The 27,890-nt window shown below is 35.8% G+C and overlaps 1 protein-coding gene across 1 annotated transcript in view; it reads left to right on the top strand.

Moving 5' to 3' along the window:
* LOC128855229 (fibroblast growth factor receptor 3-like) overlaps window positions 1-27,890 on the top strand; it is a 68,501-nt gene that overhangs the window by 6,390 nt on the left and 34,221 nt on the right. Inside the window, exons 2-3 of the mRNA XM_054089949.1 lie at window positions 7,740-7,975; window positions 8,238-8,448. Coding sequence (XP_053945924.1) covers window positions 7,740-7,975; window positions 8,238-8,448 — 447 coding nt within the window. The remainder of the gene's footprint in view (window positions 1-7,739; window positions 7,976-8,237; window positions 8,449-27,890) is intronic.

Raw genomic sequence — 27,890 nt, 5'->3', positions numbered from 1 at the left:
CAACATCATCATTATCAGAGTAATCAGATTCATCAGTAAAGAATTCCATGCCTGTCTCTTCTTCTTCTACCTCATATTCTTTTTCCTCCTGGTTACTCCATTTTCCTTCATTTTCTTCCTGGTCGTATTGAAAAATATGTTTACTCCACCATCATATTTCGGCTAGTATGGCACCTGGAGCTCATTTTCCTTGGTATCTTGACTCAAATGGCATCGCAGTTTGATGGTAGCGCTCTCCTTGCTCATCTGATTCTGTCGACAATTGTTGACTAAAATAGTCCAAATGTTGGTGAAGAAAATAGCAGAAAACGTTAATATTTGCAGGACAATTGTACATTTTTTATTTTCTTAATTCATAAAAAATTGACGTAAATGAAATTAATAAATTCAAATATGTTAACAAAAACCGTATTGTTCACAAAAAAATATTTCACATCAAATTAATCTCATGAAAATAGAAAACTTCAAAACGCAATAAAAAAAAAAATCGAGCTAACTTTTAAAAACCCAGCGAGGGTTTTGCTATTGAATAGGTAATATATATTTTCAGAAAAAAAGGTCCGGTGCGGTTTGATTTTTGATGTCGCACTGTGTAATTAATAAATTTTTCTTCTTGAATTTTAAGATGGCATCAATTCAACCAAAGATTTTAGCAAGGGCGTGCTGATAGTCTACATGTATTGTCACTTTAACTCTGTTGGGGTGTTAAATTTAAGTTCATTCTTAAAAAATCTAGTATATGTACCTATTAAATGAGACTTTTTTTCAATTTAAAACGTTTATTAACAACAACTAGCGACACATTTTTCCCATTTCTCAGGCAATTTGTGGATGCTGCGCCAAAAAAATTGGCCGTCTTAGGCCGCAAACCAATCATCGAGCCATTTTTTGGCTTCTTCGTGAGAATTGAAGCGCTGCTCGGAAAGTGCGTGGCCCATCGATGCAAACAAATAATATTCGGAAGGCGCCAAGTCTGGGGAGTAAGCCGCATGCACCAGAGGTTCCCAATCGCACGTCTCCACCAATTCCCGAGTCGCTCTTGTTCGATGTGGCGGTGCATTGTCATCAAGAAAAATTACTTTGTGACGCCGATTGGCATATTCTAGGCATTTTCGGTGTATAGTGCTGTTCAAATCGGCCAATTGTCGTTGGTAGCGTGCACCGTCAACTATTCCACCTGGTTTTAATAGCTCGTACCAATTCATACCACGCTGATCCAAGAAAACACACAGCATTGCCTTGCGACCGAAGCGATTTGGTTTGACCGTTGTTTTTGGCTTGTGACCGGGCGGATCGGGCGGACCATACGATCGTTTACGCTTTGGATTGGAGAAATACACCCATTTTTCATCACCCGTAACGATTTGATGCAAAAAAACTTCCTTGACGAACCGGGAGAGCAGCATTTCACAAGTAGTTTTTCGGTTCTCTTGCTGCCTTTCAGTCAATTCATGCCCATGTCTTTTAAACGTTAGGAAATGGTTTTTGGGTCACTCGCAACTGCTCTGCCATCATTCTTCCGCGCTAAAATCACCACTTCGGAATTCTTCAAACCACCTGAAGCACTGTGCTCTACTTAGAGCATGCCAGCGTTTGTTTTTTTCAAATCAGAAATCAACGATGTACGGAAATCGTAGTTTGAAGGCACGAAATTCGACATTTTTCAGAGGGACAAAAATGCAATGTTGTATGAAACGTAACAAACAATGAACTGAATATTGTTGACAGATGACAGACGAAAAAAAACAAAACATTTGGGAAGGTTTAAAAATACTCCTAGCGACATCTATGGACTAATAGCTGAAACTCTCATTTCATAGGTATCTACCGTGTTCCGAACTCCCCTCATAGTGTATGCATTCGCCCGAATGCCGCCCTTGCTTTGTTTAGCCCACAGATAGTGTTCCCCACAGATCGTCAATAGAATTCAAGTCCATACTTTTTGCTGGCCAGTTCACCAGAGGTATTTTTCTGTACCCTAAAAAGCTTTGGTAAAAGCATCCTCTTGTGGAATTGTGAGAGGATGCAGATGTCATTGGCGAAGTCCAGTCTGATGAAACTCCATATGATGGCTATTTTGTACAGGGTTAGTTGGTTCATGACGTCATCAGGGACGATGTCGAGGAAAAGAGCCTTACGCCACCGTTGGTAGTAACTCATATCGCCTTTTTGAAGCACTGCTAGTTCGGGGTTCTCGTAGAAAGCTTCGATGAGGCGGATTATATTGGCGGGAACTCCCTTTCTACTCAGTGCCAGCTATATTGCGTCTCGTTTGATAGTGTGGAACGCCTTCCTAAAGTCTACGGACAGCATGTAGAGCTCGGAGCGCCACTCAACTGATTGTTCTATTATAATCCGAAGTGTGTTGGTTGGTCAACACAGCATCGATGAGGGCGAAAACCATTTTTTTCTTCCCTTAGAAAGCGTTCGATATCTTTGAGCCTGCTTTGTATGATCGCGGCTACAGTTTTGTAGATGGTGTTAAGTAGGGTTATTCCCTGCCAGTTGCCGCAGCCACGCAGGTCGCTTTTCTTGGGCAGCTTTGCAATGTATCAGGACACGAATAGCACAATAAACCACATACAGCGGTGAAAAAAGAAATCTCACTGAGACATTTCAAACTCTCACTTCATTACACTGCCATGCATGTTGGTGGCAGACACCATAGTACTGCTATTTTTGTGTTCGCATCTATACATACATATAGAATATGAATGAAATAATACTCCGTTCACTCGTTTCAGCATAGAGTAGTTTGTTCTATGTTCACAATGCTGCCTGAGTCAATTAAGGTTAAGTTCTTATTGAAAAATTAAAAATAAAACAAAAAAATCAATACCTTTTAATCATTCACTGGATTAGCGATGGTGTAATATATTTTACCATCCTATCTTAAATATTTCCGGTTTAAAATAAAGTTTTGAACAGTTTAGTGAAGAGTTGCTTGATACCCGCAGTAACTCCAAGTTACTCATTCCCAATACTAAAAGGAACCAATCAAAGCTTCAATTTTTAAAGTTGGCTAATAAGAAAAGCAAACCTACTGCCCATCATCAAGGCGAAGTCACATATTCACACGTTTCTACGTTATGTACAGTTGTACGTACGTGCGAGCCTTTATTTATGCATCGAAACGAATGAAATGTGCTGATGATTTGCTAAAGTTAGCAATTCCTATGCAAAACTTTGCCCGCGATTTTCTCTTACATGCACCACTCATAGGTGCTGTCTGACTATGTAGATAGCACTTGTGACATATGTATGTAAGTACACCTAAGTTCGCAATAATAGCAGCGCAACATATTATAAAGTTTTTACTATTTATTTATTTTTTATTATTTTATTTTTCATATTTTTTTGATAAAAACACTTTATAGAAAAATCAAATGACTGAAAATTGTTCGAAATTAAGAAAAAACCAAGAAATTTCTTTATACATTAAATTATTAGGGTGGTGAAGTTTCAAGGGCCGGTGTTGATTTTGAATAAAATACAATTTTTTAAGAAATTATTGTCGTTTCTCTTTACTATGATAATATTGGTGTGGCTCAATTACGTACGGAACAAAATATCGGACAAATGGCCACCGCGGCCTTGGTGGCACACCTCCTTCCACCTCGCTGAGGCCGGTTCTATGCCGTTAATGTGCCGAATTATCTCATCCCTTAGCTCTTGAATTGTGGCTGACTTATCGACACACACATTTTCTTTCAAACAACCCCAAAGAAAGAAGTTCAACGGTGACGTTGGCGTTACGGTGTGGTTCACATTCAACATTTCAACAACCTTGAAATTGAACCGCCCTTTACAAAATTTTAATCAAAAGCTTTAGAAAAATTCTGGGTGTACAGTTATGTAGTCCTTTTATTTAAGTGTAACATTGTGACAGTTTAACGTAGCTCTAGACTCGCGTTGATTTTTTGGGTATTTTTTTACGGTGTTATACAACTTTTTCCTTGTAATGAATGTTCACAATTTTTTTTATACGCAGAAACTACACAAGACCGCAAAAAATACAAATATTGCCAAAACCCAAAGCAAATTTGGAGCCACTTCAAATTGGAGCTTTGTTATTGCCAAACTCAATGGGTTATAAAACTGCGTACTTTGAAAACTCTCTTTGGAAAGTTTGAAATTTGAAAAAAAAACTTTAGTTTTTGAAAAGAGAAGTTTGAAATTAAAAAAAATCTTTTTTGAGTTTTTCTTTAATTTTGTGGAAAATTTGAAATTTCAAAAATTTGTTATATCAAAATTCAATGGGTCATAAAATTACGTACTTTGAAATTTTTGTTTGGCAAGTTTGAAATTTAAAACAAAAAGCTTAAATTTAAAAAAAAATATTTATTTTCAAAACAAATTTAACTTTTGAAAAAAAAAAAATTTAAGTAAAAAAATTTTTAATTTTTGAAAAAAAAATTTAGTTTTTGAAAAGCAAAATTTTGAAATTTGTGAGAAGTTTGGAATTAAAAAAAAAAAAGATTTTAAATTTGAAAAAAAAAATTTTAATTTTTGAAAAAAAAAATTAAAAAAAGAACTTAGTTTTTAGAAAAAGAAATTTTGAAATTAAAAAAACATTTTTTTGAAGTATTTTCTTTCATTTTGTGAGAAGTTTGAAATAAAAAAAAAAAATTGGATTTTTTTTTAGTTTTATGCAAAGAAAAGTTTGTTGAAAAAGTTTGTTTTTATTTTTTTTTATTTTGTGCAAAAAACTAAATTTTTAAAAACTATTTGTTGAGTCTTTTTGCAATTTGAAGCAAAATTTGAAATTTTTGAAAAATATTTTTTCAGTTTTATTTTTAATTTGTGCAAACTTTGAAATTTTGTTTTTTTTTTAATTTTGTGCAAAGACTTGAATTTTCAAAATAATCTTTAGTATTTTTTCAGTTTTGTGCAAATTTTGAAATTTTTAAAAATAATAATATATTTCAGTTCCTTATTAAATTTTTTGCAATGTTTGAAATTTTGAGAAAATAGTTTTCGAAGTTTTTTTAATTTCGAAATTTGGAAAAAAAAATTTAATATTTTTCCGATTTTGTGCAAATTTTGAGATTTGAAAAAAGAAATTTTGAAATTAAAAAAAACATTTTTTGAATTGTTTTCAACTTTTTTCTTAATTTTGTGAGAAGTTTGAAATTTAAAAGAAAACTTTGGAATTTTTTTTTTTTTTAATTTTGTACAAAAATCAAAATTTTCAAAAAGTTTGTTTTTAATTTTTTGCAAAGATTTAAATTTTTAAAAACTATTTGCTGAGTTTTTTTCAATTTAGGCAAAATTTGAAATATTGAAAAATTTTTTTTTAGTTTTAATTTTAATTGTGCAAACTTTGAAATTTTGTTTGATTTTTTTTTTAATTTTATGCTAAGTTTAAAATTTTTATATATATCGTGTTTTAGCTTTTTTTAAATTATAAAAAATTGAAAAAAGTATTTTTTGGAATTTAATGAAAAGATTTAAATTTTCAAAAAAATCTTTAGTATTTTTTCAGTTTTGTGTCAATATTGAAATTTTTAAAAATAATTTCTCAGTTCCTTATTAAATTTTTTGCAATATTTGAATATTGAGAAAATTTGTTTTGAGGTCCTTTTAATTAAAAAAAACAAAGTTTTTAATATATTTTAAATTTTGTGCTAAGTTTGAAATTAAAAAATATATATATTTTTCGTCTTTATTTTCAATTCTGTGCAAATTTTGAAATTTATAAAAAATATTTTTTCAGTTTCTTATTCAATTTTGTGCCAAGTTTGAAAAAATATTTTTTGAGTCTTTTTTTAATGTTTTGCCAATTTTGAAATTTAAGAAATATATTTTTTTTTTAGTTTTTTGTTTTTTTTAATTTCGCAGTCTCCTGTGAGCAAAGTTTGAAAGTTAAAAAGAAAATATTTTTTGAGTTTTGTTTCTAATTTTTGTGCAGAGTTTGAAGTTTTGAAAAACTATTTTTTTAGTTTGTTTTTTAATTTCGCTGTTTTTTTCCATTTTGTGCGCAAAGAAAGTTTGAAGTTAAAAAAAATGTTTTTTGAGTTTCTTTCTAATTTTTGAGTAAAGTTTGAAATTAAAAAAAAAATTTTTTGAGTTTTTTTATTTTAATTTCGCAGTTTTTCTTTAATTTTGTGCACGGTTTTAATGTTTGAAAAAAAATATTTTTGAGTCTGCTTGAAATTTTCTGCAAAATTTATTTTTTATTTTTAATTTTAAATAAAGTCTAATATTTTTGGCTTTGTTTTCTACTGTAGTAAGTACTGTAGTAATTTTGTAGACAAGCGAAAAAAGTCGAATAAAAAGTAAATAAATATCGAAAACAGTGCACGAGGTCGCGCTGCTATTATTGTAAACACAGTTGTGAGTCTGCATATGTATAAGTATATATCTTTAAGCTTATGTACGATATATGCATCGCAGCATAGAGAATATCATCAAGACCAACTCGAAATGCCAACTGTCAGCGCCTATCAGTAGCTATTTTACTACTTTCGCTGCCGGCTGATTTACGTAAGCACAGTCTCTTACTTCCTCCCATCCACATGCTGATTATAAACGTATTAGTGTGTGGAGGTAGGTGGTTTGTTGGGTATAAAAGAGGCGACAGCGTTTATTAGTAGCTCTCTCGAGCCAACATACCAACAAAATGGCATACAAAGGCTGGTTGCGGCGGCCAAACGGAAGGAAGATATGAAAGTGGAAAAGGAAAGTAAAAGTAAAAGTGGAAAACAACTGGCAGCACATAAAAATAAAACAATTGAGTGCGGAAAGCGCCGCTGGGCAACAGCCAGCCGGCAAATGACATCGAAACTTTTCAACGACAATGTCGTCGCTATTTAGTTGTATTGGGTTGTAGGATTTTCCGTAGCGAAAATTATTCATTGAATTTTTGTTGATTTCATTTCTCTACTTTGATTGGTGTTGTTGCTTTGCTAGTTAATGGTTGTTGTTGTTGTGACAATTGTGAAATTCGTTTATGTCGTCGATGCTCATGCTTCTCCATACTCTGCTCTGTTGGGCCTTTTTGGCAAGTACGTACATGCATATGTAGTAGTGCATGAAAGTTATTGTAGCATACTTTAAGGCGTGCCCATTTGGTGTGAATATAAATAAAGATTTACATATAAAAACGATCTGCATTTGCTTGTTACCGAACAGCAAGAACAACAAAAATATCTCATATACATACACACACACACACACATGAATGCATAGCTGTCATTTGCGGTTTGTGCTTCGATTTTGCTTAAATTGTATTCTACTTTTCTTCCATTGCCTCGATTTTCATTGGCGCTTAATGGTATTCATTACAAGACAAAACAATAAAAGTCCAATATAGGCAAGGAGAAAGTCACTCCAACGAAAATTGCTAAGTTGGACACTGGCTTTCGGGCATAGACACGCACACGCACGCAAGCACACAGGCAAGGCATATTTTTTGTAATGACACTGCGCCACATTTTGCGCATAAAATTTTATTATCGCCCAACGCCATACACACGAGGCGTTGCCATCGTCAATGACATAATAAATAAACACCAAAGTTACTGGTGCATGAGCGAAGTTATGGTGACGACTTTTCGAAGGCGTTAAATGGAATTATATATTTATATTGCAGCATTTCCCCGCAGGCATTAGCATTTATTGCTAAATTCAGAAGAAACCAAAAGATTTCATTGCGCTTTGCTTCCCTAATATCACTAATAAAATTTCAAGTAGCCAATAATTTATGCCTACTTCAACTTCTCTCCCCTTTGTTGCAGCTCCTCAACCCAACTGGATGGACACCGATGAGTTGCTGCATAAAATTTTCACCAAAAAGCAGCAACATGAATACGCACATCGACAGCAACAGCAGAAGTCAGACGCAAAGCACAATAACAAAGCTTCCCCGGGGCCGGCGCCCTACTTTGAGAACTCCACACAAAGAAGTGTTGTTGTAGCTGTTGGACGTACTGCGAAATTGCACTGTCGAGTACGAAATTTGGGTGATCGCGCGGTAAGTTTACCATTGCCAACATAAAGTTTTTCATTTTCCTGTTAACGTTCCCGCTTCCCCGCCACCCTCCTCGCAATGCGGCATAAATGCAATTTTCTCATTTATTCCCGTTACACTCAACCTCAAGTCTAATTAACTTTTGACCGCCTTTGTTAACTTGTCTACCGACTGTCTTCCTCCTCTTTTGCTGTTGTTGCTAAAGTTGTTTGTGCTCTTTTGTTTTCATGTTTTCGCATGCGCAACGTATTTGTAATTACTGCAGGTTACTTGGATACGTCAACGTGACTTGCACATCCTGACAATCGGTGTGATGACCTACACAAATGACCAGCGCTTCGAGGCTTTACATTGCGATGACTCTGATGAGTGGCTGTTGAAAATTGCATCCGTGCAGCTGCGGGATACCGGAGTTTATGAGTGTCAAGTTTCTTCTGAACCGAAAATTAGTCAAGCCTTCAAGCTGCACGCTTTAGGTGAGCACTTATTTGAGCGGAAAGGTGGAATGTTGTATGTGTGTCAGATTTTGAAAAACAAAGAGAAGAAAAAAATGACTTTGTTGAGGTTAGTTGCATGAGACAAAAGACTTGCAATGATGGATTTCCGAGTTCATTTGACAAAATCATGACTTTCGCTTTACATTTTTCCTATTGCAAAATATCGAATTATTGAAGTGACGCTTTTGCGTTCTTAAGGTGATTTCGTTACTTCTTTATGATTTTGATGCTAATATTGCCTAAATAAATATTGTTTAGAAAATTAAAAAGAAAACAACTTTACACTCAGACATGCAGATGGCAATTCTTAACTTTAAGTGAACGTAAGCCTTTTTACATTATTTTATAACCTCATCGAACTTTTACTATCTGCAGTTGCGAGGATAACTGATTACGTGGTAGTTTCTGTAAATATCTGCAATGTTTTTCGAATACAATTTTTTTGTAATTTTTTTTTAATATTTTATCTCCCTTAACCAAAGTCTTATAAATCACACTTTCAAACTGTATGCAAAATTTAGAAAAAATTAACAAATCTTCATCTGAAATTTTAGTTTAACCTGGATACCAAAAATTTCGAAAAAAATCAACAAATTTGCATCAAAATTTTAGGTTTAATCTGGTTTTCTAAACAGCCTTCGAGTATACCATTTTTTAGCCACTTGAATTTTGGTATAACAAAGTGCAAGCTCCAGGCACCTAAAAACTTGCTTGGATTTGTAATATCTTTTTTTTCAGACGGCTTTTTGTATTGCATTTCATATGACAATTAATTTCTTGTGGAAGAAGATGCGCAAGACTATTTGCAAAAAACAAGTTGCAAAAACCAACTCCCATCCATATAAATTGCATTCGCTCCATGACACAAAAACAAACGCAAAAGCGGCCCGTCCATATAAAATAATTAACTTCTTTAACCCTTTTGATCCGAACGGGACCTATGTGTCCCAGTATATGTTCGAGGATGCCTAGCCTGGAAATTAACAGACTAAAATGGGTTTAGCTTATCCCATTTCGTAGTTTATGGTATTCTTAGCGGTATTTCCTTCCGTTATTTGATATTTAATGGTAAACACGTGCTCATAAGTTGAAAAAAGAACGCAAGTTTGGACGCGAATCCCGTAAGTGACACTATTTTTTGCAATTATACGTGGTTTTTGAGTAGAACCAACCAAAAGTATAGTAATTTATTGTGTTAGTGGTTTCGTTATATACTGAGGTAAGTATTCGTTCTTTTGTTTATTTTAAAAATCATTAGCATTTTCATTTTACTGGGATGTGTGTGTCCCACCAGTATTCATGGTGTCCCAGTCAGTATTGAACATTCTTGGAAATTTATTAAAATGTAGATACTGATATTAGTTTTCATTTATAAACTCACACTGTTTGTACAGACTCCTAATGCCTAAAAACCTTGATAAGGATGTCATTGCTAATATTTTGGAATCATCTAATGAGGATGACGACTTTTCAAACGGTAGCAATGATAATTATGGGCCTCTTATAGTGAGGTTTCATCTGCTGATGAAAGAGATATGGGTGATAGTAATGAGGAGGATGCAGAAAATATTTTGACAGTAACACGTTCTACAGCTGATTCGGCAAATATTGCCATTACGAGGGGTGCCTTTTATATTTCGGGATTTGGCAACCCTGGTGTTGCAATCTGGCAACTGACAGCTGTATCGCAAAGTTTGACATTTTTTTGGCTTTTACGTACTCAGAACGTTTTGAAATACCAGCGCTATTTGTGTTGTTTACAGTAACTTAAAAGATTCATCTCGGTCCAAAAATGGAATTAAATCGTGAACATTTTCGTGCTATTATTTTTTACAACTTTCGACGAGGATTAACTCAGCAACATTGCATGGATGAACTTAATTCATTTTTTGGCGATGAAGCTCCATCAGGGACCAGTGTTTATCGATGGTATGGTGAATTCAAGCGTGGTCGTTGTTCACTCCAAGACGAATTTCGTGAAGGTCGGCCAAAATCAATTGTTGTTCCGAAAACCATTGATGCTGTGCGCGAACTGATATTGAAAGATCGTCATGTGACCTATCGTGAGATTGAGACAATCTTAGGCATTAGTGGGACCAGCATACATTCAATATTGCAAAAACATTTGACTGTCAAAAAAATTTGTTCGCGTTGGATCCCACACAATTTGTCAATTGCTCAAAAAAAGGCTCGTGTCGATTGGTCGAAGGAAATGCTCAAAAAATACAATCGCGGGGCTTCGAAACACGTCTATGACATCGTGACAGGTGATGAATCATGGATTTACGCGTATGAGCCCGAAAGTAAACAGCAGTCTGACTGTATGGGTGTTTCAAGATGAGCCAAATCCAACAAAAGTTGTTCACGCACGAAGCACTTCCAAGCAAATGGTCGCCTGTTTTTTCGGAAAAACTGGACATGTCTGAACCGTACCACTAGAACAACGCAGAACAGTAAATTCTGAGTGGTACACAACCATTTGTTTGCCAGTTGTCTTCCAAGAAATTAGGAAAACCAATCGCCAAAGACGGATCACTCTTCACGACGACAATGCGAGCTCTCACACATCGACTCAAACAACTGCATTTTTGAGCACCCAAAACATTGAATTAATGGGACATCCGCCGTATAGTCCTGACTTGGCACCGAATGACTTCTTTTTATTCCCGTACGTAAAAAACAAACTGAGAGGTCGACGTTTTTCGACACCTGAAGAAGCGGTTGCGGCATTCAGAATGCATGTTTTGGAGGTACCTCATTCAGAGTGGCAAAAGTGCTTCGACAATTGGTTCAAACGCATGCAAAAGTGTATAGATCTTCATGAAGAATATTTTGAAAAACAATAAAGTGATTTTCGATTATTAAAATTTGTTTTTGTTCTCTAATCCCGACATATAAAAGGCATCCCTCGTATATGGTCTTCTCCCTGTGCGGAGTTTGTACCAACAAAAACAATAACTAGCTATCGACTTCCCGATATTGCTCATAGTTTTGAGAGGACGACAATCCTTACAATATATTTATGAAAGTTTTCCCTGAAAGCCTTTTTATGCGTATTACCCAGTGCACGAACGAACGTATTGAGATAATGCGAAACTCAAAACCAGCGTACAAAAATATAAAGCTAACAGATATTGGAGAAATTAAAATCGTTATTGGTTGCATGATAATTATGTCAAATAACCATTTGCCATCTGCAGGACACTATTGGTCAAAACGTAAGTCTATGGGAAACGATGCAGTAAAATGTGCTTTGCTCCACCTGAAAAGCCTGAGGGAGCATCTAAACTTTATTACGTGGAGGATATGGTTGAGTGCCTAAAGTCTCGATTTGCAAGTGCACGGAACGAAAGTGCTTACCAAAGTATCGAAGAAAGCATGACGAAATTCAAGGGACGCTCCTCTATGAAACAATACTTACCATGGAAGCCCACTAAATGTGGTATCAAAATGTGGCTCAGATGTGATGCTCTTACTAGCTATACTTACGATTTTAATATCTATAGTGGTAGAGAAGATGCAAATGTCGAAGGAACTCTAGGCGAGCGCGTGGTAAATCAGTTAGCGGCAACAATTCGAAAAACGGATGTGACTCTGTGTTTCGATCGTTTCTTCACAAGTATCAATCTTCCAGAGACTATAATTTACGCAGCGTTAGGAACTATTAAGTCGAATCGCAAACAATTGCCAGTCAGCAGCACAAAGCTAAACAGAGGTCAATGCGTTTCCCGAGAAAGCAATACTGATATGCTAAATGGCAAGATACCAAGGAAGTAGTAGTTGTAAGCAATTGTCACTCCTCTGAAATCTCCATAATAGAAAAGAAATTAAAAAATCTTCAAAAAGTTAACGTGGGCTGCCCCGAAATGATAAAATTTTACAGACAGATAATGGCGGGAGTTGACCGAGCTGATCAAATTGCAGGGCAATATGAGTTGGATCGGAAGTCTAGTAAATGGTGGATAAAAGTTTTTTACCGATTGTTAATGGTGTCAGTAGGAAATTGTTGGGTAATCAGTTCGCAACTTTGACGGAAACAAAAACCACTTACAGACCGGCGGAACACATGATTGCTGAAGGGAAGGAAAAAGCAGCTGTTCAACGCAGTGGCACGTCAGGAAGAAAAAGGAAGCTAGCCGCGGGTCACCTACCCATTCCAATTCCCAATCGAAGACGTTGCACAGGCTGTGCAGATAAAAAAAAAAGACAGGAGAATGAAAACGATTTGCGAAGAATGTCAGATTCCTTTCTGCAAAGATTGCTTCGCTCCGTACTATAAATAAAGACCAAACTTTTTTATGTTAAATATATTGGTTTTGTATTATTTTCTATTAAATTCTTTACCCAGACAATTAATTGAATTCCAAATAAAATTAGTTTCATATAAAACCAAAGTGCAATTATATATGAGGTACCGGATCATAAAATACTAATCGGGACATATAAGTCCCATTCAAAAACATTGACGGAACATATATGTCCCAGCCCCTCCCACCACCCCTTTTTATCCGATTCAAATCCTGAAGAGAAACGTAAAACAAGTTCCCTTTACCTCACCGGCTTTTAGGATCGAAAGGGATAAGAAATAAGAAAAAATTTTAGTCAGTACGCGAATTGGACCTAAAAATGAAAACAGGCATGAATTTCTGTATGCGACGCTGAAGAGCTAAATAATGGCTTATGAATCCCGCTCAAAGGAAGTTGGCAAAAATAATACTTTGGGGATGAAAAATCTATTATTTTCGCTTAAAATTTTAGCGAAAAATGTTTACAATTCTTTTTGTCCATAACAAAAATAGCCCTTTGTAGCAAATTAAAAAAAATGGAAGACTTCATTTAAACAGAATATTTAGAATTTTTCTGGTTAAGCAGTTTTTTTGTGGCGGTGGTGATGTAGGGTTTAACCTTCCTATACCCGCGTTAATTTTTGTAACACATATACCCGCGCACGGTCTCACAGACCGAAAGTTCAAACTACATAAAATATTAGTTTTTTCAAACAAAACTAAAAACAAATTATTATTTTTCAATCCCGTAGATGTAATAAAAAAATAAAACTACGCATTAAATTTGTATTCACTTATTTTATTGATTTTAAGTGATTAACAAAAAAGCCATCAAAATCGATAATTTTTTCTTAAGTACTACAAAAACAAAACAATAACATATTTTTTTATTCACATAAATAAAAATAAGTTTTAATAACTTAAAAACACTTCTTGGACAATACATAAATTATAAATTATATTAGTTTTTAGTCTTGAAATAAAAAATCATGGCATATCGCAATTCATGTAAAAATCTGCCTTAAAAAGAAAACTTACGCTTTTACCTCTTCAAAAAAAAACAAAAAATGCCTTTTCTAGCTTAAAAACTATTTATTTGCTATAAAAACGTCAAACTAAACTGGGACACACTGTAGTATTTTTGAAACGCGGCTACAACTTCTTCAAATAATTCCCTTATTGGAGCTAGTTTATCTACGGCAGTCCTTTCAGCTCACGTGAATTTATTGTCAAATCTTAGACAACGCATTAATAAATAAAATCGATTCCAGCTCATAGTTAATCGAAATATCTCCGAAGAGGAACCATCTGTTTTGAATAAATCTTTAGCATTCAAGCGACTATTTCTCCTTACTCCAGCAAAGATTTAAAGGCCTAAAAGGGCTTCGATTTCTATGTTGTCTGTATAGGTACAGTCGCTTTCTCTTGAAAAATTAGGTTTTATGAGATCAATATGTTCATTAGTATACTTAACAATACGATTTATAACAACTTCAGTAAAAAATAATCTCCAAACCTCGCCTATTTCCTTCAAGTATTTTGCTTCTTTTCTAGGCCCTGGCAGTTGAGTGACTATATTCCTAGCGAGACGTCTTACACGATTTGACGGAGCATCATTATTCCACCTAGTGTGACCATCTTTACCAAGATAAAATTCTCTATCATCTATCTCATTTAACTCCTCGTCGATTTCTTCATCATCTGCTTACTCGGTATCATAACTTTCTACATCTCCCGCAGCAAAGTCTTCAACGTCGCTGCCATTTTCATCCTCATAATCAGAAGTCGAATTTTTTCCTCCAAAAGTAGTCTGATGTGCTTTTCATTCATTATAATATTAAAAAGTACCTGCAAAATAGTAAAACGTAAAAAAATAAGAAAGAAACAAAAAACAAAATAACTGCTTTAACTTCACAAAAAATTACACATATACCCGCGTCGGTCTCACAGACCAATTTTTATAAAATTCACCAACACGCCTGCCTAGTGCAAACGCCAAATCAACACTAATATAGAGCTTGCAAGAAAACCGGAAGCTAGCAGTAAATTCAACTTTGTAGAGTTTCTGGAAAAACAAAAATTTACGTAAAATCATTTTATCGGTCTCACAGACCAACGCGAATTATATTTTGTTGAAAGAACAAATTTTATTCACTAGATATCTTTAGATATCGTGAGTTTCTTTATTAGTTTTAGAACTTAGACTAATTATATTTTGTTGAAAGAACAAATTTTATTCACTAGATATCTTTAGATATCGTGAGTTTCTTTATTAGTTTTAGAACTTGGACTTCTGTCCGGTTACAATTGAATCTTAAGACTGAATCTATAATTTGCTTTGGCATATGCAAATGCCCATTTCGTTTTTTTCATAAATTGTTGATCGAGCAACGGGAGCGACGGCGACGCTTCCGTTGTTTATGCTTTTGAAATTTGATCTTGGTTCAAGTACCTCTGCATGATTATTGTGCGACTTTAATTGGTTACATAACTTTGCTTTGGCATATGCAAATGCCCATTTCGTTTTTTTCATAAATTGTTGATCGAGCAACGGGAGCGACGGCGACGCTTCCGTTGTTTATGCTTTTGAAATTTGATATTGGTTCAAGTACCTCTGCATGATTATGCTGATATCGTCGTTATCAACATTTCCATGCATAAGCTTATTTGTTTGTCCAGCTTTGGCTTTTTGTACAATTATGTTATTTGTTTGTGCGACTTTAATTGGTTGCATAACTCCTCCCCCCTTTGATGAGGGATTCTCCAGGATTCCTCTTTTACATTTGTTATAGGAATATATTCCTATGAAGAGGAGTACAAGAGTAATTGATACTATGCCGAAACTGTTGGAAACTATTGTTTGTATTTTTATTTCTTTAATTGTTTTTGTGTTTTCTATTTCTTTTAATACGATTTCTTTAAACGTCTGCTTTTCGGTGAAGTTAAATGAGTTTTCCTCCTCTTCTTCATTGGCAAATGATTGTATATAAATTTCTTGGCTATTTTTGTAGTATGTTTCATCTATGAGGACTGTGCAATTTGTGAATTCTATGAGGAAGTTTCCTCTTAATATTTCGCTATTGGTGGTATTGTTGCAATTGTATTGAATTTCATTATCTTGTGCATTACTTATTAACAATGTACCTTCGTTTATTAATTTTGTCTTAAATTCTACATCTTCTATCATTTTACAATTTCTTTTAATTATACAGTTAGAGCTAAGCTTGAGTTCATTCATTGTTTTCTGTTCCTCGTATGTATAAGTTTTGTTCTCTATTTTTATTACTCTTTCGGGACTCATGTCGATTCTTTTGTTCTTCTGATTAGTTAGTGGGGTTATTAAGAATACTGTGGTAGTTATTATGTTAGTTGGTATTTTGATTGCTATGATTATATTAGTGTCATAGGTCATGACTCCCATGCGAATTAATTTAATTTTGTAAAAATCTATATTATAGAGTATAAACTCTTCGTTCGTTAGTATTGAGGGGTGAAAGAGGTTATATTTAGCTGACGCTATTGTGTCCAAGATGGTGTCTACTTTATCATGCAAAAATTTCAACTTCAACAGCTGATCATGATACATTATGTCTGTTCTGAGCATGGTATTATATGTCTCAATGTTGTTAAGAGTTTTGGTTATTTTTTCCCTGTCATCCAATATTACCTCTTTAAGTGTGTTAATAGAATTTTGTAAGTCGTTATTTATTTTTACTTGTTTGTTAATATTGTTAATTATGTTATTTTGGTTTTCTTGGTTATTAAGGAGATGATTCATAATGATTTCCCTATCGTCATCATCCATGAGACCGGTGAGCCACTTCTGAGTTTTTCCTATTGCGTTGATAAGGCCGCGTTTTTGTCTTGCTAGCGAATTTGGGGTTATGGATCTTATTTTGATTTTTATAGTTTCTATCTCTGTATCTAGCCTATGCCTATCTTTCTTAACCAGAATTTTCGTATTATTCTGGATTATGTTGGTTAATTCTAATATTTCTTTTGGACTTATTATATGTAGGACCATTTTGAATTCGCTAACCAGCTCCACCGTACTTTCCCCCAGCGATTTGAATCCGGTTTCAGCCTGGATCGGGGTTATGTTGATCATTGCCGTCGACAATGTTGGCAGCAGGCACATGATGAGGAGTGTCAACGTTATCTGAAAATTTTGTAGGTCTTTTAATGTTTGTTGTATGGATGTTTTGTAATTTTGTTTTCCTAAATTTGGGTTCTTCCTTGTGTCTTAAGTTTTTGTAATTTTTTATAAATCCTTCTGTTCTGGTTTCTATGTAAGTTTCCCTGTTATTGTTTGGCTTTGCTATTTTTTCAGCTTTTTGTGCTGACATTCTGTCATATAATTCTTTGTGATCGACTTTATGGTTTTGTACTTCGAACGGTGTAGATTTTGTGGTGGTGTGGTGTGTATTGTTGTAAAAGTATACAGCTCTGGCCATTTGTTCAATTATAGGTCTTTTCTCTTCTATAGAGTAACTGCGGGTATTGTGGTATACCCATTTTATTTTCGTCTATGAAATCGTTAAATTTTATTTGATTTGAATGAAAATTTATCAATAATATGCTACCGTTATTAAGTTCAAATAAACCTAGCTTTAAAAGCCTTAGAGCCGCGAGTTTCAGAAATATTTAAGAAAGTACTGCAAAAGACGGAAACAAGCCCTTGAAAAAATTGGCGGGTAATGTGGTATACCTTATTCTGGTAATGTGGTATACTATACCACATTACCCGCATATGATGCCTTTAATAATAAGTCAGTTACTTTTGATTGATAACTAAAATTTTATTGCGAAGCATTTAAAAAAGGAATATGAACTGAATTAAAACATATTGAACAAAAATATTTTAAGCTTCAATTGACAAAAAACGCAACAATAAGATTCATAGCACTTATAAGAGTATTACTTACAAGAATCGCAAAGAAAAATAGCACTTCGATTGGGAATACACTTTTCGTGGGCCCAAATTTGTTCGCATTGCAGACAAGAGGTCCAAGGCTTCATTATTATATCCTGCCCATAAATTTTGCCACAGTAGTTGCAAGACGATTCTTTTGTTGGTGGAACATCTGGAAACTCCTCTTCACTGTCACTTGAATGCGAGTCAACAAACGATTTGGTAGAAATATTTTTTTTATTAGAGGGTTTTGGGGATGGATTAATGTTGAAAGCAACAACAAATTACACTTATAAGGTAACAAATTACACTTATAAGGCGAAGTTGTTAAAACAGTTGCCTTTGTTTTCCGGCCTTTCCGATTAGGTGGTGGCTCTCGTAGCTTTGGTGGTGGAGATATTTCCCAGGGAGTAACGAGTCTTCGGCTTGTGCTTGCTTCTATAAACAAATTAAATAGCGTTCCTAAAATTTCCATAGATTTTATTTCGAAACTTACGAATTTCAGGCTCAATTTACATGGCTGATGCGCTTGGGGTTTCTTCTGTCGTTGAATTTATAGTTTCAACTGGATCCTCTGAGAAGACAATATATCTAGCAAGATTTTTTATATTTAAAACTGAATTGTACCTGATGATGATGAGTTCCCAGCTATAAAATCTGCATCTGTGAAAATATGTTTATCAAACGGACAAATTCCCGTTTCTTTAAAACCATTTATTGCAATTTGTCCAGTTTGAACCCTCAAATAAGCCTTAGTAAATAGTCCTGCGATATGAAAATGTGTAACTTTTCTGCCCTGTTCACGCATAAATCGTCTTATTTCGTCATTACAGTACTTCTTAAAAGGTCCTATAAAAGTCTGAGCCAACGGTTGAAGTTTGTGTGTTGAATGGGGCACAAAGAAAGTATAGTCACATTGTGTTCGCGAGCTAGATCAATAACTTCTATATTACGTGTGTGGCTATAATGCCCATCTAATATAAGAAGCAGAGGTTCAGACGGAGATGGTTTCGTTACGCTTAAAAAATGCCTGAACCATTTCGTGAAGATGGGAATCTGAACCCATCCAGACAAATGGCACGCCGAGCTTGAGCCAGGGGGAGCGTCTTTCATTAGAAGAGGGTTATGGTTTTTTCGTGGAAAGATGAAAAATGGTGGTACGAAACCACCTCCTGCGCTCATGCAAGTGATGACTGTAACAAGCGATCCTCGCTCAGCTGAAGTCATTGTTCCAATCTGTTTTTTCCTTTCCGAGCGATTATTTGTGCCTGTTGCGAAGGAACTACTGATATTCCGGTTTCGTCAACGTTCCAGATACGAGAAGGCGGAAAATTATGTTTTGCGTTTTCTTCTTCCAGCAATTTGAAAAATATATCAACATTTTCTCGAGAAAAACCACGTGCACGGTCGACGCTTGTTCCAGTTGGCTTTCGAAAACTCAGAACATTTCGGTGTCGGTTACAGAAGCCTTTTAGCCAATCCTTGCCAGTGCACTCTTTAATAACGGAGAACTTATTGGGAATGTTGTTTTTTGTGGCAATTTGATAACACAATGACCGCACGTCTGCGCGTGTTAGTCACCAGTACCTTGACTCCATTTCTAGTAAATATTTAACTAAGTCATTCTCAATTTCCGCTGTTAAAATTGGAGCCCGGCCAAGTTTAGTTGTCAACAGCTCCTCGATGGATTTCTCGCTTCTTGCCATGCGCTGCAGAGTGGTATGGGGGACACTAAATGTCTTGGAAGCCAAGAGAATACCCATTTCACCTTTTCTAACCGCTTGGATAGCTTTTTTCATATCCTCTGCTTTCCATTTTGGTATTTCACCTTTCTTCGGCATTTTTTTGATCGAGAGGGTAATATGGTACACTATACCACTTTAGCCGCCTTTACCTATCCCACAATAGCCGCATTAGAGTTTGAACAAATTAATTTTGAATAATTAAATATCGACCAAATATACAAAAATATTGCTTATATGCTTCACTAGTATTAAACTCACTTATTACTTCCCGATGGATAAATGCAGTTTAAAGCACAGGATTTTAATTTGCCAGAAATTTTCCACTGAGCACAAAAAAATGTCAACCACACCACCACGCGATTTTTTTACAACTGACTCATTGTATGCCTTGCAAAACACAAATCAAATCACGCGTTCTTAAGATTCTGAGAATGTCGAAATATCTAACTTGGTCCCGTTATTTCCACGACTTTAGTTCTCGAATAAAGCTGCTATACCACATTACCCGCCTATACCACAATACCCGCAGTTACCCTATTTAGTGTACGAATTTTCTCTGTCAATGTATTATTAAGTCTTTCGACATCGCTATTGCCAGTATGACTATTTGGCTTTGTTGAGTGGTATTCTATGCCTTCTTTTTCCAGGAATTCCCTGACGTTCAAGCTATTGAATTCGTTGTCGAAGACAAATTTCTGGACTTTCCCTTTAATGGACAAGAACTGTTGAATGTGTTCTACTATTGTGATACTATTTCTATCGGTCAGTGGCAAGCAAGTGGCGTGTTTTGAGAATTTATCAATGAATATTATGAAAGATTGTTTTGAATTCACATATGTGTCCACATGTATTATCTCGTTGCAGGTTTTTGGTGTTTCTGTTAGATGGAAGTTGTTTTTAATGGGTTTCCTATCATATTTCCCACCACTGCAAACGTCGCAATTATTTATTATTCTGTGGATATGTGTTTTTAGATTGGGATGGTAAATTTTAAGTTTAAGTTTCTGATAGGTAGCAACTATCCCGCAATGGCCACTCTCGTTTTTATGAAACAGAGCTATTTGGGTGTGCAACTCATCTTCAGACTCTATGTCTGTAGCGAACCTGGTACATTTTACGAACCTTACTTTTGGATTGGAAGTGTATTCCTTTGTTAATATTTTTTGAAATTGGTAAAATTCATGGTCGCTTGGGTGTGAGAAAACTCCTATCTTTCCTGCTGTTATTTCTCGTCTGAGGATGTTTACTGCTTGGTTGTTTTCCAAGTCTTTTTTGCTAATATAAATTCTCTTTCTGCCAAACACTTGTACTATGGTGTTGGGTTTCTTTTCTGTGAAAATTATTTGTGTTTTGAATCTGTTGACTGCCGTTTCTAGTATGGGCATGTTAAAACCCTGATCCTCTTCTTTAGAGTGAACCGTTTCAGTCAGGGATTTGTTGTCTTCTTCGTCTGTTGATTCGACCTCCATTAGGTTAATTTCGTCTTCTTTAATCCTACTCAAAAAATCAGCAATATTATTATTTTTTCCTTTTATGTATTCTATATGGAACTTGTACTCCCCTAGATTAATGAGCCATCTCTGCAGTCTTGGGCTTATATCTTTGCCCGTATATTTAGCCATCAGCCATTTTAAGGGTTGGTGATCGCTCTCGAGGTCGAATTCTCTACCATAAACATACGGTCGAAAGTACTTTACGGCCCACACTATGGCTAGAAGCTCTTTCTCTATAGTCGAGTAATTGCATTCATGTTGATTTAATGTTCGGGATGCATATGCGATTGGGTGGCTCTCTTGAGATAGCACTGCTCCCACCGCGAAATTACTGGCGTCTGTAGTGACAGTGAATTTCTTGGAAAAATTTGGGTATCGTAGGACTGGACTGTTTGTAACTAGTGTCTTCAACTTTTCGAATGCAGCTATATAGCTTGGGTCGTCAGTGTTGATCGTCTCGTTTTTCTTCAGATACCTTGACATGGGGAATGCTATTTTTGCATAATCCCTAACGAACTTTCTGTAAAATCCTGTCATTCCCAGGAATGATTTAATCTGTTTTGCCGTTTTGGGTAATTTTAAATTTTGTATAATATTTACTTTGTCTGGGTTCGGTCTAATACCGTGAGTGGTCAGGATGTGGCCAAGAAATTGTGTTTCTTTCTTAAGAAAGTCACACTTATCTACTTGAATTTTCAAATTTGCCTCCTTCAAGGTTCTAAATATTTTCCTTAGGGTGGTCATATGTTCCTGAAGGGAAGTGCTAAAAATTAATATGTCGTCCATGTAGACGACACAGTTGTCATTAATATGATCTTTCAAGACTTCATTCATGAGCCTCTGGAATGTCGATGGAGCATTTTTTAGTCCGAACGGCATTCTGACAAACTCATAGTGACCTGACGGTGTTGAAAATGCCGTTTTTGGTCTGTCTTCCTCTCTTACGAGAATTTGGTGAAAACCCTTCGCCAGATCGAGGGTTGTGAAATATTGGGATCTACCTAATTTATCCAATAGAGAGTTTAGATTAGGGATTGGAAATCTGTCATCGACCGTGAATTCGTTTAATTTACGGTAATCGATGACGATTCTGAACTTTTTTGACCCTGAATTATCTAGTTTTTTCTCGACGATCCATAAGGGACTGTTGTAGGGTGAGTTACTCTTTTTTATTATGTTCTGCTCAAGCATTTCCTTTATCTGTCTATTTATTTCTTTTTCATGTATTTGGGGATATCTATATATTTTAGAATATAAAGGCCTATCCACTGTGGTAATTATTTCGTGGGAAATCTGGTTTGTTGCTGACAAAACGTCCCCCTCTTGAAAAAATAAGTCGTCAGATTCCGCGAATAGGGTTTCGACGGCTCGACGTTCCTCGTCATTTAAATGAGCGAGGTTGAAGCGATCTCGTATTTCTTCTCTGTTCACGGGTTGCAGAGCACAAGCATTGTGCATTGCTTCTGGGTATTCGTAATCCAAAAAATAAAATTTTCTATCGAGTAATTGTACATATCGCTCTGTGTTGTTGATTTGAGCATTGAAGGCTTTTAAGAAATTTTGGCCTATTATTGCCGAGAAATTTTTGTTTGAGAAATCTATAAGTTTCCACTGTAGTGTCCCCGAGTAGGGTATCTCTTTTGGAAGTGGTGTTGTTACGGTGTATTTCACGACATTAATGCCGTTAAGAGTTTTATAAGAGCATGGTTTGGTGAGTTCTGTTTTGGGGTATTGAAATTCGAGAATTCTTGATTTTAAGATGCTTGTTGTCGCACCAGTGTCGACTAAGCATTTAATTTTTTCTTTTCCTATTGTCCACACTATTATGGGTAAGGTTGCTCTAGGCAAGGAATCAAAAAATTTACCTGTTCTTTCTCTTCTTCTTCTGCCTGATTTTCTTCTAAAGTCCCAATCTCCATGGGTATGGGATCATTCTTTTGAGTGTCAACGCTCATATGAGACATTCTTGTCTGTTTTGAGCTGTTACCCTTGTTGTTATAGTTAGGTTTAAAATTTGGGTTTTGGGTGGGTTGTGACCTGTTATACGACTGTTGGTTGACTTGGTCACTCTGAGGCGGGCCGGCGTTATTATTGGTGTTTGGCCGGCCACCCTGATTCTGTTTGGTATTGTTATTATTACTAGCAAACTGATTATTCTGGGTTGCGTTTTTATGAGTGGTGCTAGTGTTAGTGTTAGCCTGTTTGTTATAGGTATTGTTCGAATTTTTTCTATACCTCTGTAAAATAGCTCTGGGGTCGTCCAGTGCTTTAATATTTGAATATTTCGTTTGTAAAGCATGCATAGATATGCCCTGATCGACATGAATCCTGAATGGAGTGTCTATTTTATTCGTTAGCATGTTTAACAAATCTCTATCTACTTTATCATTTTCATACATGGCTGGTTTGGATTCGTCGAACATATATATTTTATTTATTTCGCACTTTGCTTTCTCAAACTCCTGGAACAAATCTCTTAAACTACTCACTTTGATGAATCTGCATCTATCGAATACGTCCTCGTAGGTCATCCTGGGTCGCATTTGCTCCATCAGTTTGGTCTTCATTTGGTCCCAGCTAGGCTCCATCCCCAATTGTCTGATGAAATTTGCTGCTGTTCCCGACACCTTTTCATTAGCGACGATGCTAGTGCCAAACTGGATCAGCAATGCGTTTCCCTGGCATAATGTCATGAGGAACTCCACAGATTTTATAAAAGCTAACACATCATGTTGGTCGTCGAGCTGCCTTAGCTGGCGAAACTGCTGGATGATATCTTTGTTTGACAGCCACTGGATTGGTTGTTGTTGTTGTTGATGTTGTTGCTCTTGATATTGTGGTTGTTGTTGTTGCTGCTGTTGTTGTTGCAGTTGTTGTTGTTGTTGTTGATTTTGTTGCCTTAATAGGTTCAACTCTCCTTCCTGTTGAAGCAATACTGCTCTTAATTTATCCATCTCTGCTTCCATTGTGGTTTAAATTAAAAATTTTCTCGCGGATTAACTTTGGTTAATTCTGAACGTATTTGTCCGATTTCGACTGCGCCAATTATATTTTGTTGAAAGAACAAATTTTATTCACTAGATATCTTTAGATATCGTGAGTTTCTTTATTAGTTTTAGAACTTAGACTAATTATATTTTGTTGAAAGAACAAATTTTATTCACTAGATATCTTTAGATATCGTGAGTTTCTTTATTAGTTTTAGAACTTGGACTTCTGTCCGGTTACAATTGAATCTTAAGACTGAATCTATAATTTGCTTTGGCATATGCAAATGCCCATTTCGTTTTTTTCATAAATTGTTGATCGAGCAACGGGAGCGACGGCGACGCTTCCGTTGTTTATGCTTTTGAAATTTGATATTGGTTCAAGTACCTCTGCATGATTATGCTGATCTCGTCGTTATCAACATTTCCATGCATAAGCTTATTTGTTTGTCCAGCTTTGGCTTTTTGTACAATTATGTTATTTGTTTGTGCGACTTTAATTGGTTGCATAACTCGCGCGGGCATAGGAAGGTTAAAAAGCATTCGCACTTACAACAACCATCGTCTACGGCGTATTGTCCATTAAATTTTAGTATAAAAAAGCTTTAAGTGACTGAAAAGATCCGTTGATTTATGAGATTTTTTTTAGTGACTGTGCTAAGCTTTTTCTTCCATAATAAAAATATTCCAGTCAAGGCGCATTCATTAAAAATGGTGACATTAGACCAACAACAATGTTTTGTACACTTGATTGTTAAAGCAAAGTATTGGGAAACTAGAAAACAAGTAATGAATTCGACTTGTTTCATTCTTAGCGGACAGGCACATGGATACGGCGAAAGAAAAAAAAACAAATCAGCTGATTTCCTATAAGTATATTCGCCTTTATTCGAGTATTTACATATATTTTTTCTATGAAATAAAAAGCGTGACAACTAAGCGAAAAAAAAAAATGTCAAAAATCAACAATATTTACTGCTTACCCAGAGAAATTTTCAAAATTGTAGCTTAAAAGTTAAAAGTTTCTATGAAATTTTGAAATATCTTGTACAAAGTTTGAGACTTTGCACTATTTGATTTTTGTTGTAGTATGAAAGCCATCACATAGACCTATTGGTCCTTAGTGGTACCAGATGGAGCTTAACCTTTACGCTTCTTCGTAGTTGACTTCTTTTAATGAGCCTTCATCCTTTGCGAATTTAAGTAAGCCCTGAAGCTTAAAAACCCCGAGAAACTTTATATTGTAGAGTTCCTAGGCATTTCATTCGAGTTCCAGCTAATGTTGGGCAAGAGCATAGGAGGCTTCTAGTGTTTCCCTCTTTTCTAGTTCATTGCAAAATCCACAGATATCGTTGCTTGTGATTCCTATCTTGTATGCATGTGCCGCTACCAAATTGTGGCCACTCAGTATACCTATGATAGTTCTGCTTTCTTTCCTAGGGCTAGTGCGAATCTGGCGTATTTCTCTGAATTCTATGCAGGCATGATTTTCACGGTTTTGCAAGGAACTAAGTTGTTCCGGCCTCGGTAGTTTAGCGTAAGTACACTACCCTGCTATCCCAGAGGTTGTGGAATCGAATCCCACGTAAACCGCGGTCCTCGTACTTTTCCAAACGTTCTATTAAAAAACATCATTCCCTAACCACAACAACCTTATCCTTCCAATCCTTACTCCCGCACAAAAGTCAGCGCATTACTTGCATTGTGGCTGCTAAAACAAGCAAAAAACAAAGAAAAAAAGACACAGTTACCCATTGCGGTAATAGCGCAGACACACGAAATTTAACGAAGGTCTCAACCATCTGAGCGATTCTTCTGCCGGAAATTTTTTACACACAGATGGCGCTCCAAGCAGTAAGAAGGCGTTGTTCCTAAGCAACGACAGGTGGGTATTCCCACCACCTAGAACTGGTAACGGCAGGCTATTCACCTACCCTGTGAGAAAACAAATAGATTAACGAAACCAACGCAAGACTGCCTCTTGCCGAGGCCCTATGCTTCCGAATGGAGTGAACAAGGAAAAAAAAGTTGCTCCACCTCCTGTCTATCCCTGTTTTCATGTCCTCAACGATGTCATTTTAAATCATCTTTAAGGGTTTTAATATGTCCTTTTCTTGTTCAAATGACATGGAAACTGCACTCTTGATAATCTAATCTGCAATTTTGTTTCGTTTTTATGTGCGGCTACCCAATAGATGTGCAGCGCAATAGATCTGCCTGCGGCCAGCCTCTCAATGGCTTTCCTGCTCTTAACAAAGTTCTGAGCAGAAATTTCATATGAGTTTATTGCCTTTATAGCCGCTTGACTATCAATGTATATAATTATTTCTGCAGTTATATGTTATTTCTGCAGCCTTTCCTCCTTTCTGCTTGAAAAATATTTCAATGGTCAGGGAGCCTAAATGACAGCTTCATGCCTAGCTCTGCGCAATAAATCTCTGCACTTACTCCGTCCAACATTTTCGAGAAGTCAGTAAATATATGAAGCGTATTCGAGCTAGGTTTCATGCCTTTTTTCAACCCCTCTATCCTACTGTTGTTCGGAATTTCTTCACCCAGCTGCATTTCGGAGTCATATAATCCGTATTGGCTCTACAACTCATGAGCTATGCCTGAATGTTTCATTAAGTCGTTGCGTTAAGTCTTACGGCAGATTTAGCTGACATTCTGCTGTAAGCCATCCTTTTTTAAAAAATAATGCGGTGTTTATAATTTGGCACGGTGCGTATATGAGAAGAAATAACCGGCTGTAAATTAATACTAGTTGGGGCAAGTATTAGTTAACCGATGCATAGATTCTTTGTTAGGTATTTAAAGTACTTTCTCTTTCAACTTTGGCGAGTGTCTTAATTGTTCTAAAAATGAAGGGTAGGACCTTAGGTTTTAAGTAACTTTGATTGGCAAAAGGGGTTTAATGAAAAACTTTTGCATTGTAAAACGCACTCAAAGGTTTACCATTACGTATAGAGGTGTGATGGCTTGAAAAAACTTTATTTTTTTTAACTCAATTTTTATATCCACAGTGGGTAACTAACAAGCAAATGAGGGGTATGCAAAAACTAACTCAAACACGGGAGCAAACCAAATTTTGATTTGTTACCGACGAAAAGTACGGCCGAGCAGTAAATATCATTCTCTTATTTTTGTATGTTGCCATTATTCTCATATTCGCATTCTTTCTCACTTGCACTTTATTTCTGTTATGTTATGAGCATCTCTCATTATTTGCATATATACATACAGTAAGCATAATTACAGTAACATACATTCTATTGCTATTTATTACATATTTACTAAATCTAACTGTAATATCAGGCCACTCTGACTAGCTATAAATATGTGTCACTTGGTGTAAATCGGGGTAGTCGTAAGAAATAAGAGAGAAATACAAAAAGTTTTAAAGCGTACGGACGCTGTTGGAAATTTGTGTTTGAATTTGAAACAATACGACTGCCGCGCTTGAAAAATACGCGCAACAATTCTTTCAAACTTTTTTTTGGTGATTCTTTAAAACTTTTTTGCCGTAATTCTTTAAAATTCTTTTGCCGTAAAATTAAATTTGATTTAACTAATTTTAATATTTGCTAAATGGTCAATATGGACAAAGAAACAACGGGGCAAAGTTGTCGAAAATGTGACGCAGCGGACAACGAGAGTATGGTCCAGTGTGACACCTGCGACGCCTGGTACCACTTCAACTGCGTTGGAGTACATAGCAATGTGGCTGACGAAAGCTGGAGCTGTGAAAGCTGCCAGAATCATGCATCAACCACGAACGCGCATCCAACCGCATCGTCATCGCCAACTACCAAGCAAGGTAACCGGCACGTGAATTTTCTCCCAACGTTTCCAACAATTGCGAAGATATCTAACTCAACAGTCAATCCGCTTCTAAAACCTGCGACTAATATAGCAAATTCTACAGTTACTACCGCTACTCCAGTATCAACGAACCTTTCGACCTGGGCTTCTTCGAACTGGAATTTGGAACCCAGTAC

Source organism: Anastrepha ludens, chromosome 2, assembly GCF_028408465.1.
Source record: "Anastrepha ludens isolate Willacy chromosome 2, idAnaLude1.1, whole genome shotgun sequence".
NCBI classification, from domain to species: domain Eukaryota; kingdom Metazoa; phylum Arthropoda; class Insecta; order Diptera; family Tephritidae; genus Anastrepha; species Anastrepha ludens.
This window is presented reverse-complemented; position numbering and strand designations above follow the sequence as displayed.